We start from the raw sequence: 19195 nt of genomic DNA on the forward strand, positions 1-19195 counted from the left end.
TGTATATTAACTTAGTATTTTTAGTATTATATTTCAAAACTGACTTGTCCGTTTGAGGAAGTTGTATTCTAGACAAAAGTTGATATATATTTTTGTATTGTAAAACTAGCATATTTGAATAATCCTCTTTGTGTGCATTTTTGTCTGAGTGCAAACATAGCTAGGACAATTGCCTTGCCTTGTATATAAAGTATATTTAAAGAATGACAGTCGATAAAATGAAAAGAACCGAGGTAATGAATTGTAAAACAATCATCAATGCCATGTATAAGATTTAAACAAGGTCATTTTACAGGGTGTTACCTGGGACAGTATTTCCAAATTTTAGATAACCGGAAGTTGGTTCATGTGAGTGTTGCCTAGGTAACCAATTGGTTAGTTATGTAAATTTTATTTGCATAACTGGTGAGTTATCTAACCCTAAAACTTGTACAGTGTTACTGTATTTATGTTCAATTATATTTTAAATTAACTGATCTTTCAATGATATTATTTTGATGTGGTGTGCATCAAGTGTCTAAAAATCAGTCTAAAACTATGCAGCTTTTAATTGAAGAACATAACAGTTCATTAGGTAACTGTTTGGCTGTTAACGTGATTTTAAATTTGTGAAACTGACATGCGAGGTGCAGGATTTATTTCAGTCAGTCGAGTGCTCGCTTGAGGTGCTTGTATCGATTCAACTGATTTGGGGTTTTCCCATTCCAACCAGTGAACCACCACTAGTCAAAGGCTGAGGTATGTACTTTTCTGTATGTGGGAAAGTGCATCTAAAAGATCCCATGATGCATTAGGAAAAATGTAGCGGATTTCCTCTGATTACTTCATGTCAGAATTACGAAATGTTTGACATCCCATAGCTGTTGATTAATTAATCAATGTTCTCTAGTTGTGTCATTACACAAACCAAACTTTATTTTTTTGATTGACATGCAAACAAAACAACATTTCACATAAACTATTGTGCCATAGTATAGTAATGTAGAAAACTAGGTAGGCTTACTGCTATTACTGTTACATTCTATACATTGAGGACATTTAGCAAACACCCACCCCAGTAAAGTATATTTTTTGAAGTTAGCTGTTGTTGTTTGGCTGCAGTCATACAAAACAGTATGTATAAGTACTAGTTAAGAGCATATTTCAAAACTGAATTTTAAATCAGTACAAACAACTGGAATCAATCTGTTGGAATATAAATTAAAATTTATAATTCAGTTTCATTTAAAACTGTATTAGAATATTTAATCAAACATCAGGTAATATTCAATGAGGGGAAAATACACTATTATTGTTCTTCTCTTACATACTTTAAACATTTGATATAGATGATGATTACTTAGTCAGTGTTCTCCAGTAGTATCATTAAACAAAAACAAAAAAACATTACTTGAACAAACATTATATTGTATAATTTTTTTAGAGTATTTATTTTAGACTACTATACATTAATAGATTGTGAATTTGTTTTTATTGTTACGCTTACTGATGTTTTTTTCTATTTGTGGCATTTTTATTTGCATTTAAAAGATTTTAAACAAATATTTTTGCATTTAAAATATGACATTTCTTTTTTTTTGATACCTGTTATTTATTTTCTATGGTAATTTTAGTTCTTTTAGATTATTTTTGAATCAATCAAATAACATTTAATATGACAGTGTGAAACAAAATCATTTGCCCAGAATTGTGCTATTAATGTGTAGAATGTTTTTTTAAATCCGGTTTACATAAGACCAAATATACAGTGAAATCCCTCTAAACCTTGGCACCAAGTAAAATGTCTGTTTTTTAAGGATATCTGGGGCCTAATTCACTAAACTCTCGCAACTTTGCGATCTCGCAATGCAATGCTAAAAGACTTACAAAGAGGATGCTTTGTTGTCTAGCAGAGCCTAAGAGACCTTCGTGAATTAGGCCCCTGGGCCCCGTTCCACGAAGCGATCTTAGCACTAAGATCACCTTAGTGCATAAGGTAACTATGGACTTAAGGTAATCTTAGGGCTAAGATTGCTTTGTGGAACGGGGCACTGGTGTTTAAGGAGGTTCTGTTCTGTACTGATATTTTAAAAAAGGATCATGATAAATGTCCGCTCTTGAGGGAATTCTAGTTTACTGAGGGTCCAGGTTGAAGGATCTAGTGCAATTTAAGTAAGTTGTTCCCCCCCCCCCCCCCCCCCCCCCCCCCAACAATTCTGAATAAAAAATATTATTGGTAGTAAATCATAAGGCAGAGATGAAATTTACTTGTAGAATGCAGGAAATTGCATTTCCGGACATCTAGTTTTCAAAATTTTACAGGGGAGCTTTACGCCCTCGATCTCGGTCAGGCCCCCCCCCCCCCCCCCCCCCCCAATGTCTACTTGTTTCTGTTGTGCCTGTTTACTGTACATGATTCTTAGTAAATTGGATCTTTGTGAGAGTTTTAAAAAAATTAAGAGGCTTAATAAAAATTACTAGTTTGTTTTGTTTTATAAAAAATAGATTTAGAAACTAACCTACTCTATATAGCCATATGGTATCATATTTTTATGGGGCCTGTAGGCCATTATTAGCATAACATAAGATTGGTTTTACAGTACAGTCAAACCTTCTATAGTGGCCACCTGTGTTAAAGGTGCTATGTCAAAGTTGCAATAATGGCGGTTTCCGCCAAAAATATTTCATTAAATTTTGTACACATTCAACACATTACGTTTACACACAATTCTTTGCAGTCAGCTGACAGAAGAAACAAAGATGGTGGCCATGCTCTATTTAGCCAAACATTATATTCAGGATATGCTTTTGTTGTCCAGTAGCAAGACTTAAAAATTATTATTGTAGAGTTCATTATGGAAATACTGTGTGGGATCAATTAATTTGTAGTCATTATTACAAATAATTGAAAATAACAAAATATTCATTGTAATTTCAACTTTGACATAGGATCTTTAAGAGGCCACATTTTTATTCTCACAAATCAACTATATATATATATATATATATATATATATATATATATATATATATATATATATAAACTTACCTGTATTAAGCAGGCACCTGTCTTTAAAAAACAGTTTAATATTTCTCTAGGTGGCTGCTTAACACAGGTTTGACTATACGTGTATATGTCTGTTAAAAGTAAAATATAGTGATATTAATTGATTTTTGCTTCAAAGGTAAGAACCTTATTAAATGCATTTTTCATTTTAAAAATAATAAAATACAAATATTTACTTTAAAAAATGTTGTCCATATATTAATTACCAGGTAACTTATTTTTAGAGGTTTATTGATGGAATACCCTCATTATAATAGTTTTTTGTTTGATAGTTGTTGCATTCTTGTTGTTACACAATTGTATATGAATTTTATTTTTATGTATTTATATGTTTTGACTGTTATAGTGGACTATATTTTATATTAACTTTTTGTCTTCATAGATTTTTATGGAGGGAACCCTCTGAGGATTCCCACTGGATTGAAAATGTGGAATACTTGATAATCTTTTTCTATATACATGTAGGCCTACATCCATAAAAATTTACTATTGTTAAATACATTATTTTAATCAGTTTAGTCCTAGTTTTGGTTCTGGTTCTAGTCCACGGGAAAATAGTAGAAATTATAAAATCTCATTTTGTGGAATTTGATTCTTATGCTGGGTTTTCCCCCATTTCAAAAATTAGAATGTCATTTTATTTGAAAATTAGCATGTTATTTTATATACTAAAACACAAAAGAAATGCAAATATTTAATGTGTATATTTTTTCTTGATGCAGTTAATTCTGTAAACACTGTCACAATGGGTCTGAAATATTCTTAAGACATTAATAATTTTAATGTACTCAAAAAGTAATGGGAATGGAACTGAATAATTTTAAATAAATTTAAGAAACTTAATATTTGCGTTTCCATAGTTACCTTTTTAGTCATAAACATCTCTATGTAACTTGCAGCATAAAGCACTTTTCATCTTTCTCACTTGAGAGATTCATATTTAAGAATTTGTCACATTATTTCAACTTACCTCATAAACGTTTACAAGAATGAAATACCTGTTCTAGGTAGTCGCATTTTATTACCTCAAAATACTGATCAGGTGAAATATCATTTTGTAAAGTAGTTAGTGATTAAAGTAAGGTCACTTTCAGAATTCGTCACATTGAATTTCGTGCTCCATCCAGTGCACTACGACTGGTACATCAAAGGCTGTGGTATGTACTATCCTGTATAGGATGGTGCATATAAAAGATCCTTTGCTGCTAATCGAAAAGAGTAGCCCATGAAATGGCGACAACTGGTTTTCTCTTTCAATATCTGTGTGGTCCTTAACTATATAACCATAAATAAATGTGTTGAGTGCATCATTAAATAAAACATTTCCTTCCTTCATCACATTGAGAGTATGTACCTGGGGGGGGGGGGGGGGGGGGGGAAATAATTCTTGTCTCGCCTTATCAAAATAAAAAGGTGAGATATAGCTGTTACTTTTCTAACAACAGCGTCAACTTTTGTGTTAAAATTTAATCTTAAAGTTTTGCGTTTAGATCAGTTTCTCACAAACGTTAACTCCTAAGTCAATAAAAATCTTATGGTAGGCAAGACATTTCATTATGTGGAATTCTTGTTTGAATAAAACATATTCATCACTCTCAAATATTTTATTTAAACCAACTGTTTATTAAATATATATATATATATATATATATATATATATACCGTACAGCAAACCCACCATCATGAAATAATAACTATGACCCACAAACATCCTCTCATCATCGGGGTTAGGCCTAATAAGCTATAGTATGAATGTGCATAATTTGGTGTTTTGCAGCATGTAAAACATTTAATGTTTTCATTTTTCGTTAATGAGTCATTAATGGACATTTTGAAGTTTACGAAGTAACTGCAAATTAATGAGTTGCTTTTAAATCATCATTACATGCATTATATAAGCTTGTAAGGAACATTTCCAAGTTCATTAGTCTAGTCAATTCAGTAACCTCCTGAAGAGTTTAGACATGCAGAACCCTGTGTACTGTCTACAAATATTGGTTTTCTTTTTACTGCAACAGTGGCTCATAAGCATTTTCACCATTGATTTGTAACAAAAATATTATGATTTACGGTAATTTGGACAGTATATTAACAAATGTTAAAAAATGTCTTCTAACTATACCAGCAGCAGCCTTATCAATGTAGCTGAACTCTATTAGAGTTACCCGGTACTGACCAGTGGAAACTGGTTTGTGTCTTGGCATAAGGCAGGTTCCTATGCAATAATATACTGACGTCTAAAAGAAACTTTACACAGTTTAAAATTGTATTATTAAAAAACAAAAAACGGTATGGTGGGATATAAAAGTATCACGAAATTCAACTTTCTTTTCAGCATCACATGGCTGGAACTAGAGGGAGCATACAGTAGAAGAATTTTAGGCCATCCCATTATCTGTTGGACCAGACTACTAGCCGTGGTGGTGGGGGGAGGGTGCATTTGTTTGAAGACAGATAAACCTATCTATAAACGAGAAAACACCAAGTTTTCTCCAATCTGAACGCCACAATACACTTTGTGATACATGCTTTCTAAATTGGTTCTTTTTAATTAGCAACAATATTTACCAAATTATTTAAATTTTATTATGTACGGTATGTAAAGTTTCTTTTGGATGTCAGTATAGTTAGCAGTATGTTATTGATGAAGTGCGAAATATTACTTGTCATATTATGTGATGTTGTTCTGGATCTGTTGTCACACATTTGTGTCTTCATTGTACAAAAGCTAATATTTTAATTCAAATGGTAGTTGAATGTTCTTCAAATATGTACTGTCATGATAATTAATAAGTCCAATAATGCGCATACCGGTTCGTTGTAATTGTATAATCTGAATGTTATAAGAAGTTCATCTCAATGGTAAGACTTACTTTTGGTGAGGACCTCATATTAGTAGGATGACTTTTTTCATATTGGTGGGAAGACGTGTTTGATATCATTGGAAAGACTCATTTGATATTATTAAGAAGCCTTGTTTCATATTGGTGGGAGAACTTGTTTCATAATGATGAGATAACCTGATATTAGTAAGACTTTAATATGTGTGGGAAGACGTGTTTGATATCATTGGAAAGACTCGTTTGATATTGTTAAGAAGCCTTGTTTCATATTGGTGGGAGAAGTAGTTTCATAATGATGAGATAACCTGATATTGGTAGGACTTTAATATGTTTGGGAAGACATGTTAAATATCAATGGAAAGACTCATTTGATATTATTAAGAAGCCTTGTTTTATATTGGTGGAAGGACTTGTTTGATATTGGTGAGAGAACGGTTTTTATATCTCTGAGAGGGCTAGTTTGATATTTGTAAGAAGACTTGTTTGATATTACAGAGATGACTCTTTTGTTAATATAGATCTCTGAAAGGGCTAATTTGACATCTGTAAGAAGACTTGTTTAATATTGGTGGAAGCACTTGTTGGATATTGGTGAGAGAACTGTTTTTATATCTCTGAGAGGGCTAATTTGACATCTGTAAGAAGACTTGTTTCATATTGGTGGAGGACTTGTTTGATTTCAGTGAGTTTATATGGTTAATATCAGAGGACTTGTTTGAAATCACCGAGTGGACTTCTTTGGATACTAGTGGAAAGGCTGTTTGGATATATATATCAGGATGAAGGCTTCATTTTCACTTTCATTTAATAATAGAATAACAGCTTACATTCCACCAGCTTTTATTGTAACAAGACAAGTGTAAACATTAGCAGCAGTTTGAATATATTGATGGACTTTGTCCACTAACTCCCTTCCTCTAAGACACTTGACCGAGCGTGTTCTACAGGGTAATGTGATATACATGTCCAGCAATTTTCTGACATGTCAGCACATACCCTGGCATTTAGTATCCTAACTTGTGGGACACTTGTTTGGGTGATTCTACAACCTTTTGTTCTTCTGCAGCCTAATTTACTAAACTCTCACAACTCAGTGCTTCTAGATTATGGTAGCCCCACTCCCGTGGCTAGTAATATTCAATGTCGGGCTAGTAAATAACTACTATTGCCATGCCCGACGGCTAGTGAAAAAAATTGTCAACTGTTACAGTTGTCTTATTTTGTAAATATTAATATCCTGCATCCACCCCCCACCTACAGTGTTAGTGTTTGTGTTTTTAAACTCTATCTCCCTCTTTAAGTGACATATCTGATTATTACTATTATTTAGTAAAATTGTATTATCTTAAAAGTAAAGTTGGGCTGGTGAATTTTTAAAATCACTGATCCCATGGCTAGTGGCTTTTATAAAAATTCTAGAAGCCCTGCACAACGTTGCAGATTTTACGGTTGAATGCTAAGAGACTTGCAAGGATGATGCATTGCTGCTAGAGAGTTTTGTGAATTAGGCCCAACTGATGGCCAACATTCAGTCCCCCCGACTCCCAGGATTGAAAAACTCACCGTCTGGAACCGACACTGGATTTGCCATTGTCAAAGCAACAGATCTTGTTAGCAGGACAAGAATGAAATCTAGGTGTTCTCCATCAGTCTTCTAGGGATCACCTATCATTATTAAAGTTCCTCGAAGTCATTTAACTTATAGGACCTATTTTTCATAATAACAGTTTAAACTGCTGTGGTTTATGGTGAATAGTCGTACCTTTACAATCGAGAATGATATTCCATTTTTTTTTTTTTTACTCATTGTTTGGAATATGTGTTAAAAAGTGACAGTTGTAGGTCTAAATGTAAATGCTTAATTAATTGTTATATAACTTTAATTTGGGTGTTAAATTTTTTTTATTACTGTAGGACAGTCTTGGTACCCAGATATGTTGCCATGACATAAGCAATATTCAGTCTGTTCCAGGCAGTAATGCTAGATTCTGGTTATAGGTGTGAATAATGATGCCCAGAAAATGAATCATTAGGATTCGTTTGTACTGACCAGTCATAAATACATAAGATGTTAAAGTGTGTTTGCTGCATGCGTATTTCATTAGTGCTGCATGTGATAACCGATTGTGTGATCAAGAAAATAAACATTAGAATCATGTATTTTGGAGTTACTTTTATTTTACTTTGTTGAGCAGGGCATGTGTGAAGTGAACATCAATATATCAGTGAAATGGCCTTTTACAAAAAGTAATCTTGGATGAGACAAGTCAGCTCTCAAAATAGCTTCTGTGCCATCAAAAATCACAATTCCTTGGGGATACAGACCAGCTGAATGGCTGCTTCTATCTATATATAATTTTTCACCGAGGACCACTTACAAATGGATGCCATACTTTATGAAGCATTTTAACAATCGTCCTAATTGTACTGATATTCAGTTCTAGTTTCTACCACAAATAAAATTACATTGTATAATGTTTACTATATTTGCATGTCCAATCTTAAAAAGTAATGGGTTGTGCGAGTTTTCATTAAAAAAAGCTAAGTGTCCACTGGTTAGGGGGCACAATACTTGCCTTGCTCCAAGTGCTGGCAACTGATGCTACGCCACTGCTTGTAAATCATAAATTTAAGTACCATAACTGTGAAAATGGGTAAATCGCCATGAAAGGCAAACTAAGTCTGTAATGGTACATGATAAAGCTATACCCGAAAGAAAGAAAGGTTTTATTTAATGACCCACTCAACACATTTTATTTACGGTTATATGGCGTCAGACATATGGTTAAGGACCACACAGATCTTGAGAGGAAACCCACTGTCGCCACTACATGAGCTACTCTTTCCGATTAGCAGCAAGGGATCTTTTATTTGCACTTCCCACAGGCAGGATAGCACAAACCATGGCCTTTGTTGAACCAGTTATGGATCACTGGTCGGTGCAAGTGGTTTACACCTACCCATTGAGGCTTGCGGAGCACTCGCTCAGGGTTTGGAGTCGGTATCTGGATTAAAAATCCCATGCCTCGACTGGGATCCGAACCCAGTACCTACCAGCCTGTAGACCGATGGCCTAACCATGACGCCACCGAGGCCGGTTCTATACACAAAATGTCAGCTCAGTATCTCAAGCCATTATGAGAAAAACATCCGGAAAACTATGTTGGACTGACCAACAGACTAATAATCATCATTGTCAGGAACTATCACATCAATTGTGTGTCACTAACTGGTCGTGCATATATGCAAGAAATTAGGTGGGAGGGGGTTGTTCGGTAAAGTCAGATCCCTGGAACACACTCAATTTTTAAAAGAATTTTTTAATAAGTTTTTTTTAGATCTCCAAAGTTCAAGGGCCCCAGTTATTAAAAATGAGTAAATTGCCATGCAAGTCAAACATGATCTGTAACAACATGATAAAGCAATACACAAAATTTCAGCTCAATATCTCACGGCAGTGTGAAAAAACATCCAGGAAACTATATGTGGGAAAGACAGTGGTACCAACTGAAAGGACAGAAGAAACCTAGTCCTCTTCAGTTGGAACAGTAGGGGACTAATTAACCAAGTCAAATTCCTTGATATCCTGATGTCTTTCACCGACAAGATATTCAAAGCAAATCAACAACTTTTTGCCAGCAGGCAAATCCAACTGCATGCTAAAACATTTTTTAAATGTATATTCAACATTATTTTGCTAATCAAATGGATATGTTCATGCTAGAGGCCTTATGAAACTGTATTCTATACAAAAAACAACAACCCAAGAGTTCTTAAAGTTATCCTTTAATTAAATTCCAATCTTGTTCATTCCATGATTTATGGAATTTTCTTTTTGTACAAATTTCAATACAAACATCGTCTGTCATCACATGACGATGCTAAACTTCCACACATTATTATTTTAGATAAAGCACTACTATACACTTCAACAATGTCAACAATGTCCTAAGTAGTGTCAAATTTATCATGCAAATCCCTGCAAAAAGGTTATTACGATATTCTTCAACTTGGCATCGGATTCGTCTGTGATTTTTCCGTCTACATTAATTGTTTTTAGAAGATCTGTGTGGCTTGCCTTCAAGTGCAGCAAGAACTCTTTTTCAAACTGTGTGATCTTTGCAGGTTCAACTTTGTCAAGATAACCTCTCACGCCAGCGTAGATGACACAAACCTGTTCCTCAATGGCCATGGGCACTGAGAAAAAACAACATTTAAGTACAGAAATATACAGCAGTAGCTTGTTAGTTCTGCCTATTCAGATACGAAATAAAAACAGCAATCACCCCAATCAATTTATTTTTTATTAGGATTTTTGAAAACATGAAATTAAGAGTTCCAGGTAAAACAACAGTACACCTATCCCGAAAATGTACATGTCCAATTTGGACGGTAATAGGAAACATTTTGTTAAAAAAAAATTTAACTGTTCATGATAAGCTAAGACAGCTTTTGATGAAGTACATCAATTTTCACTAACAATAATAAAGGTTCATATTTTCAGCTGGCTCCTGGCTTACCAGTTGTCGAGGGCTTATCTGCCCCATTTATGCAAGCGTTTATTCTCATTTTAACAGGGTTGGTTTTTTTGTGTGTACAAACAGTACACAAACTGGGAATTAGTTTCAAATCCAAATATGAAGTGCATAAAAATGTCCATCTTTAATGAGAGAGAGAGAGAGAGAGAGAGAGAGAGAGAGAGAGAGAGAGAGAGAGAGAGAGAGAGAGAAACAAAAAAGGTATGCATGCTCAAGAGGATGTTGATAAATATGAGTGGCTCCCTGGGTTATGCTTCAGTTTGGTTACCTGATTAAAAACAAGTCCCCCCTCCCCCTATATACACCTAGTTGTATTCCTCTATCCAACAATGAATTTGTGAATATCAACAGTTACTTTATACTGTATTCCATATATAAAAACAGCAGAACTGTCTACACAATTAACTTTTTTCTATTAAAGTCTTAAGCCAAAATATGAACTCACCGTATTGACCCTGCTTTAAAAGTTCCGTGAGTCGGACACCTCGGTTGAGCAGATTCTGTGTGGCCTGATCCAAATCAGAACCAAACTGGGCGAAAGCCGCAACTTCACGATACTGTGCCAACTCCAGTTTCATCGAACCAGCAACCTGCAATAAGACAGGACCATCTAATTACACCACAGAATATACTGGGTTGGGTTGGGGCTAGGAAAGTTCAATTTAAATATTACAAAAACAAAAGGTATTTTTTTATTAAATACAATTTAACCAAAAGTAGCAAAGGGGAGATAACTGAAGACCAACGTATCCCTTTGCTTACTGCATAAAAAGTAATTATTACACCTGGCAATGTCTGCAATTTAAATGGGATGACCAGTCTGCATTAGTTTACGGATATATTCTTTTCTTCAGAAACATAAACCATCATTCAGTCGTTTAAATCATTTGTTTACTTGCTTTTATTAGATAATTATTACATGACAAATTAGAAAAATACATTTTCTAAAAACTTTAAGGCAATTAAATATGCTGATGGGATGAAATACGGTAACACATAAATAATAACAGAAAATATTTACTGGAACGAAAACCTTCATCCACAGAGTTAACCGACACAGACTGTCAATCTCACAGTACTGACATTAAACCCCAAATAATCTTATTTTATACATACGTAACTTTTCTAACAACTGCAGAAATGTTTAATTTGGAATTTAGTATTGAACACACAAAGGAATGTCACTGATAAAACTGTTGTATACAACACCGGCTTCTCTGGATGTATACCTCAAGATGTTCGATAACCTGTCTCATCCTCGATCAAGTTTGTTTTGTTTAATGACAGTCTTGCAGAGAAAACCTACATTTTCCCCATTAGTAGCAAAGGATCTTTTATATACACCATCCCACAGACAGGATATCACATACCACAGCCTTTGATATACCAATCGTGGCTTGAACAAGAAATAGCCCACCCAATTAGGTAATGGGGCCCACCCATTAGGATCAATCCTAGATCAGGCAAGCACTTTACCACTGGGCTACATTCCACCCCATCCAGGACAAAGATAAAAAAAATAAAAATAAAACATTTTTTTAAATCATAACAATTATACAAGGAAATTTAACGTACTTGTTTCATTGACCGAGTCTGGGCAGCTGATCCCACACGACTGACAGACAAGCCCACGTTGATGGCTGGCCGAATTCCTTTGTAGAAGAGCTCAGTTTCCAAAAAGATCTGCCCATCTGTGATTGAGATGACATTCGTGGGAATGTAGGCGGATACGTCTCCGGCCTGTGTTTCAATTATGGGAAGAGCGGTCAATGATCCTCCCTGGTTGGCGTCGTTCATTTTAGCAGCTCGCTCGAGCAGACGAGAGTGGAGGTAGAAGACATCTCCGGGGTAAGCCTCACGACCAGGGGGACGTCGCAGTAGCAGAGACATTTGACGATAAGCTACAGCCTGCAAAACGTTCATAAAAACATGGTCAGACTACTTCACACAAATAATAATCTGTATGCACAGAGTTCAACAAACCCACTAGCCTGACGCCTGGGACCAATTCTTTTTAACACAGGGCTAGTGACAAATGCAAAATCCTGTAGGCTATTTGAGCAACTGACACCATTCCTGGCAACAATTCACTACCAAATACACTGAGCAAGACAATGCATTATCTTGTTACATTGTATTGTGCATTAGTTATTTTATTTTGGGTGGTTATACTGCATAACTGTCCATTTAACCATAAAACTGTCTGAACTGAAAGTTATATACATGTTATCTGTTATGTCAGTATGACCGTATGTCACGTTTGCCAAATATAAATGCAGAAACTGAAATCGTCTGAAAATAACTCCACATACATTTTTTTTTTTCTGCTATACTATCAAACTTTTTTAAAATGTGAACCAACAGATGTATAATTTAAACTACTTTAAGTAAACTGAAGTTCAACAATTACATCTAATATATAACTTGCTAAAAATAGCCAAATAAATATTTAATGATATCCCAGCATAAATAAAACCCCATCATTTTAGTCTTGAAATTTGGACTGAAATATTACCTGTTTTGACAAATCATCATAGATGATCAGAGCATGCATGCCGTTGTCACGGAAGAACTCTCCCATAGCACAAGCAGAGTAGGGTGCCAGATACTGCAGAGGGGCAGCGTCAGAGGCAGTGGCACTTACCACAATGGTGTACTTCATGGCATCTAACAAAACAAAATATACAGAAAATGTACACTAATCCCATAGTCCCTTTTTTTTTTTTTTTGGTTCAGTTCTCCTTACATAAGGGGTGTTTTGGTGCCAAATTTAACAGAAAAGACATTCAATTACTAGTAGTGTGTTAAACAATCACAAATGAAATAAATAAAGTTTGTTTTGCTTAACGACACCACTAGAGCACATTAATTAATCATCAGCTATTAGATGTCAAACATTTGGAATTTCTGACTCATAGTCAGAGGAATCCCACTACATTTTTCGTATACAGCAAAGGATCTTTTATATGCACTTTCCCATAGACAGGAAAGCACATCCCACAGCCTTTGACCACTTGTGGTGTACTGGGTGGAACGAGAAAAAACCTAATTAGTTGAATGTCTACCGAGGTGGTTTGATCCAATCCCAAATGAAGTGTTTTTAATTAAAATATTCACAGAAGCATTCAAAATAAAAATGAAAACTCTGTGAAAAATAAATGTATATTAGTCAAAATGTTTAACCAAAGGTAACCTGAACTGTTTTTAAGACATCAACAATATAGTACAGTGTAAAATTAGTGTTTATATAAATTACAGAAATCCACTGTATAATTAAGAAAAGAATGTTTTTCTTGAACACCACTGGAGGACACGATTAATTATTGGCTACTGGATGTCAAACATTTGGTAATTCCGACTCTTAGAGGAAACCTGCTACATTTTTCCTAATTACAGCAAGGGATCTTTTATATGCATTTTCCCACAGACAGGAAAGCACATACCCCAGCCCTTTTCCAGTTGTGGTGCATTGGTTGGAATGCGAACAAATATTATGAAAGGATTAAACCAATAACACACCAGTATCTGTAAGACGTTTAACAAGCTGAGCGACAGTGGATCTCTTCTGACCAATGGCAACGTAAATACAATACAGTTTGGCTTTTTCTTCAGAGGCTTCATTGAACTGTCTCTGGTTGATGATCGCGTCAATGGCAATGGCAGTTTTCCTGCAAAACAATAATTACTTTAGTTGTGGAAACCGCAAATCTATTTTGCTAGTATTTTAATTCACTAAAAACAAAGTTTCTGACCTTTTTTTTTACCTACGGGGCTTTACAATAACTGAGATAAACAGTTTAATATCAATATGTTAACGTTAGCAGATATAGGTGGGGTGTGTGTGTGTGTGTTTTAATGAAAAAGGAAAAGGATGTTTCAGAACTTTAAATTTTTTTACTTGTAATTTAAAATGAAAGTATAAACTCCAGGGCATAGCATAAATTGTTTATTGTAGTAATAAAATGTATCGTCTTGGCAGCATAATAAATGCTAAGCCTTACCAAAACCACTGAGCGAAATTTAAACTGACCAGGAATCTGTTAATGTTATAATCAAGAAGTAATAAATAAAACAATATACACACCCTGTCTGCCTGTCACCAATAATGAGTTCTCGCTGTCCTCTGCCAATGGGTACCAAACTGTCGACAGCCTTGATCCCAGTCAACATGGGCTCCTTGACTGATGTTCTTGGAATGATACCGGGGGCTTTAGCTCCCACCCGGAACCTCTTCGTTGCTCCCAATGGTCCCTGTAAGACAAACATTGTATTATGGTAATAACAAAAAATAGTAACAAATACCCAAATACAGACTGACTGAAAATAATTGAATATATCCAAAACGAAGTACACCACAAGTAATTATCAGGTTCTAAAAGGAAAGAAATATGACGCATCATATTTTAAACTATTGTTATTCGATTTCTAACATATGGTTTTTTCACTATTTAAAACTACTGTTATTTGGATTCTAACATATGGTTGTTTCACTATTTGAAACTACAGTTGAATCCCGTTGGCAAAGAGTTCGACCCATCGGGTAGTTCGACCTAAGCATTCGGTCAACATCGGATATTTCCGTGATATCAGTTTGAAAGTTGAAAAAGATGCAGGCTATGTATTAACTCATTACCACATAGAACAGTGTTTTGACGTATGGTACATTTCTCCATGGAAACGTCTTTTGACGTGTAAGCGCATTTCCATGCAGACGTCTTTTGACGAGTACGAAAAAAACCGATTATAACTTCGTAAATATTCGGTAAGAAACCGACGTATATTTTTCCGAAGTTCAAGTTCAAGGTCTGATGAAAATTTCCCACAAGCCATGTCGTGACTGTTTATAAATAAACACAGGTTATATCCGGTTTTTAACAACACGTGTAGCAAAATTTTACAAAATGTCGACCATGGAAGAAAGCGATGGAGAGTCATTATTTGAGGGTTTTGATGAGAGTGAAGTAGGGGATGATATTTCTGACATTGATGTTGGAAATATATCAGTAAGTGATGTTGAATCAAGTGACGATGAACTGTCTGATGACGGTGACCTGAACTGGACCGATCAAATTTGACGACACTTTCGTGGTGAACGATTTTCGCGAAGAAACTGGACCTCAACTGCCTGAAGATTTTGATGTAAATACTGCTTCGCCGTTAGACTATTTTTTACGTTATTTACGTTATTTCCTTTGACATTATTTGCTAATATTGTTGACCACACAAACAACTACGCAATTTGGAAAATGGCCCAATCCGGCGAAAATTACCCAAAATGGATAGCTACCACCGTTGAAGAAATGGCCGCGTATATCGGACTGAACATCTTTATGGGGATCGATTCCAAGCCACATTACAACATGTACTGGTGCCCGTAAGTCTACAAACAGTCTGCTTGCGATATGTTCAAAGTTAATCTCTAAGCCGAGGCCCAGGCGTGTGCTAATTGTTTGATCGGCATTACGATACAAGTTAATTAATCTAACAGTTAATGTAATACTAGCTGTACTTGAAAGATCACTGCACATAGCCTCTTAAACAACGTGGCAAGTGTGGTAAAGAAAAGATTGCATGGCTATTGTTACGATTCCCTTATTCATCTATAGTTCGTTCCGCCTACATAATTAGTCAGAAGGTTGTAATAACCAGCTGCGCATGCGCAGCAATTAGTCGTCTTGTGGACCATTTTTTCAGCTGCATGTTTTTTGATACCTTACGCATCAGCGGTTCGAGAGAAATATAACTAATTACACTGACGGGACCGATAATTTGGTTCGAGGGAAGGCTTATAGTCGACCCTGGACATGTTCGATCCATCAGCAGTTGGTATAATGGTTTACCGAACCAAAATCTCGGGACTTCGTTCTTGGTTCGAGCGTCGCGGGGTGTTCCACCCTTCCGAGGTCGAGCCAACGAGATTCTACTGTATTGTTATTCGGTTTCTAACATATGGTTGTTTCACTGGTTAAGAGTGCGGAAACACTGCTGCTACACAGGATAAATCATACTGCAGCCATTAATGTAAAAGTCACAAACTAAAATCCATTGAGAGCCATCTCAACTTGTCAAGCACTACCACTGAGCTATGTAGCTACCTTCTAAAGTTCTGATGTCAAATTGTGCAACCCGAATACCAGCTAAGTGAAATAACTGTCAAACATACCTTTCCATCAATGGCGTTTCCCAAAGCATCAACAACCCTACCGAGGAGTTCTTTCCCAACAGGCACATCAACAATGGCACCCGTTCTCTTTACAATGTCTCCCTCCTTGATCAGCTTGTCGTTACCAAACACCACAACACCAACATTGTCGGGCTCCAAGTTCAAGGCCATTCCCTGTTACAGATTAAAAAATCTATGTGAGAAACACTAATAATTTTTTTTTTAAAAGCATATTCAGTCCATGCAATTTGTGTCAGCACTCAACAATGCCGATGTAAAAGTTGATATAAAATTGATATATTGGCAATTTTGGAAAATGTTCAAATGACCTTTGTTAAACTTTCAGCCAACACTAATCTATTATAATGATTATATTTTAGTTAAATGTTTCTAATCATGTCAACAAGAAGCAACTGAACTGTATTGGGAAGAGATAAAAATAAAAATGCCCAGGAAAAGTATTTAGATGAAGTGATTTTCTTCATTTCAGGGGCTTCATGTTGTAATACTAACACATACAAGTAAAGAAATATACCACCATATGTCCAGCCTGACAAAACAAAATAACCCATTTTAATACAATCATTGTAGTTAAATTAATAGTTTGTTTTAAGAATTCTCAGTAATGAAATTTGCCAACTGCTGTTCTCGTTAACACAGACTGGCCAAAGAGTTTGATTTTTAAAACTTTAAACAAGTTATAAAACATCTAATATATACTTCTAAAAATATGTCGACTCAAAAAAAAAAAGTAGAAAAAAAAGCATAATATACAAATTTACATTCCAATAAGATCCGACGTCAGTACATTGAATACTGCGACTGGGATTGTTAATACATTAACATCAAAATATTAAGTAACCTTGAGTCCACTGGAGAACTCCACCATTTCCTCAGCTTGGATGTTCCGTAATCCATAGACACGGGCGATACCATCACCAATTGTCAAGACACGGCCAGTTTCTTCAAGTTGTGCAGTTGCTGACTGACCGAGAATCCTATCTTCAAGAATTGATGACACCTCAGCCCCTACAAAAATAGTGAATAAAGTTTATACAACTACATACGATACTAGTATATGATGTTATTTGATATATTACACATTCTTTGTATGTTTAAATGTCAAACATGTAACCATTTCATACAAAAACCTACTCAATAATTCATGCACTTTCCACGATATGAAAGATCTATAAAGAATGGTTGCATTCGTCACTCGATAAAAATCGGGTTTTACTTTTTAAAGTAACAAAATTAATGAAACACTTGTGCTTCTAGGGGCTTTTTTTAAGTTAACAAAACATACAACAGGATTAACTTCACACAATACCTGAAGCAAAGGATGGAGATGATGAATGAATCTGCCGGGCTGCAACAAAACCAGCTCCCAAAGCATGTTTGCACACCTGAAAATAATTTTTAAAAATAATATATACAAATGTAAACAAATATTATAGTCTTTCCTACCATAAACTTATTTGTTGTTACTCATAACTGCGCATCCAGACGGGCAGTATATACCAAAAAAAAAGAAAGAAAGAAGTTACAATTAAATGAAATAAGAGCAAAGTTGAAATGGGGAAATACCCTTAAAAATAGGCTAGTTTGTTTTCTTAACCATTACCCAAAACCTTTCGCATGTACAGAAATAAATAATCTAAACAAAACCTAAGTAATGTCCAATTCCAATTACCAAAAATGACTCCAATAGTGAAAAAAAAAAAATGTCGTAGTCAGGGTTTCTGCCAGAGGGTAAAACGGGTATGGCACCATACTTTTGAAATAAAAAACATTTTGTAAGTAAACAGTTTGACAAAATTAATTACTCTTATCATTACTGTTTGATTTTCTTAACCCTAACCGTAAACTTAACCCATTTTCTTTCTGGGGAGGCACTCCATACCCACTGACTGTGGTTGCATTCAATTCCATAGTGTCATACTCTAAAATTTCTTTCTGGCAAAAACACTGGTAGTGTTTAAAAACTAGGGTCTGTCACTTTAACAGACTAAAACAAGTATTAGTACTCGGTCGTAATCGATATCAACAAGCCACCTACTGAGGCTACTCTAGTTTTGAAATTTCAACTAGAAGGCTAAATAGGTTGCCAATCAGAATGGATCATACTAAACACCTGGGCCCATATTTTCAAAGCTATCTTAGCGCTACGAAATCGTAAAACTATTGTAGGCTATAATGTCATAGCCTACGATAATTTCTCGATTTCATTGACAGAAATTCACCTGCTAAAACCACAGGTCATTTTTTTTAAAGAGTGATGTTGGCAAGACCATCTCATCTGCTATTTAGCTTGTAATTCTGTTATAACACCCGCAAATCTAAAAACTCCATATGGTTTTCTCCTAATTCATAATACTCCCAAATCTCAGGTCATCATTTTTCCTCACCTCACACTTTGCTATCTTTTTTTCCAGCAAGCCATCTCTCTTTTGATGGCTATCTTAAACAAAGTAACAGGCCATAATTTGTTTTCCATATTTCGAGCCGTGCCTTAATAAGGTAACTATTCACTTAGTGATCTTAAAAGTTAGTTTTTGTTAAATGACACCACATTGATTAATTAATCATCGGCTATTGGATGTCA

At 35.1% G+C, this 19195-nt stretch overlaps 1 protein-coding gene across 1 annotated transcript in view; it reads right to left on the bottom strand.

The window, feature by feature from the left end:
* Nucleotides 1–9659: 9659 nt before the first annotated feature.
* LOC121384398 (ATP synthase subunit alpha, mitochondrial-like) overlaps nucleotides 9660–19195 on the bottom strand; it is a 10604-nt gene continuing 1068 nt past the window's right edge. Inside the window, exons 2-10 of the mRNA XM_041514783.1 lie at nucleotides 17921–17996; nucleotides 17453–17619; nucleotides 16591–16764; nucleotides 14512–14678; nucleotides 13947–14095; nucleotides 12943–13094; nucleotides 12003–12335; nucleotides 10873–11017; nucleotides 9660–10086 (exon numbers count right to left, since the gene is read on the bottom strand). Coding sequence (XP_041370717.1) covers nucleotides 9857–10086; nucleotides 10873–11017; nucleotides 12003–12335; nucleotides 12943–13094; nucleotides 13947–14095; nucleotides 14512–14678; nucleotides 16591–16764; nucleotides 17453–17619; nucleotides 17921–17996 — 1593 coding nt within the window. The 3' untranslated portion in view covers nucleotides 9660–9856. The remainder of the gene's footprint in view (nucleotides 10087–10872; nucleotides 11018–12002; nucleotides 12336–12942; nucleotides 13095–13946; nucleotides 14096–14511; nucleotides 14679–16590; nucleotides 16765–17452; nucleotides 17620–17920; nucleotides 17997–19195) is intronic.

This window comes from Gigantopelta aegis, chromosome 2 (assembly GCF_016097555.1).
Source record: "Gigantopelta aegis isolate Gae_Host chromosome 2, Gae_host_genome, whole genome shotgun sequence".
In the NCBI taxonomy this organism is placed as follows: domain Eukaryota; kingdom Metazoa; phylum Mollusca; class Gastropoda; order Neomphalida; family Peltospiridae; genus Gigantopelta; species Gigantopelta aegis.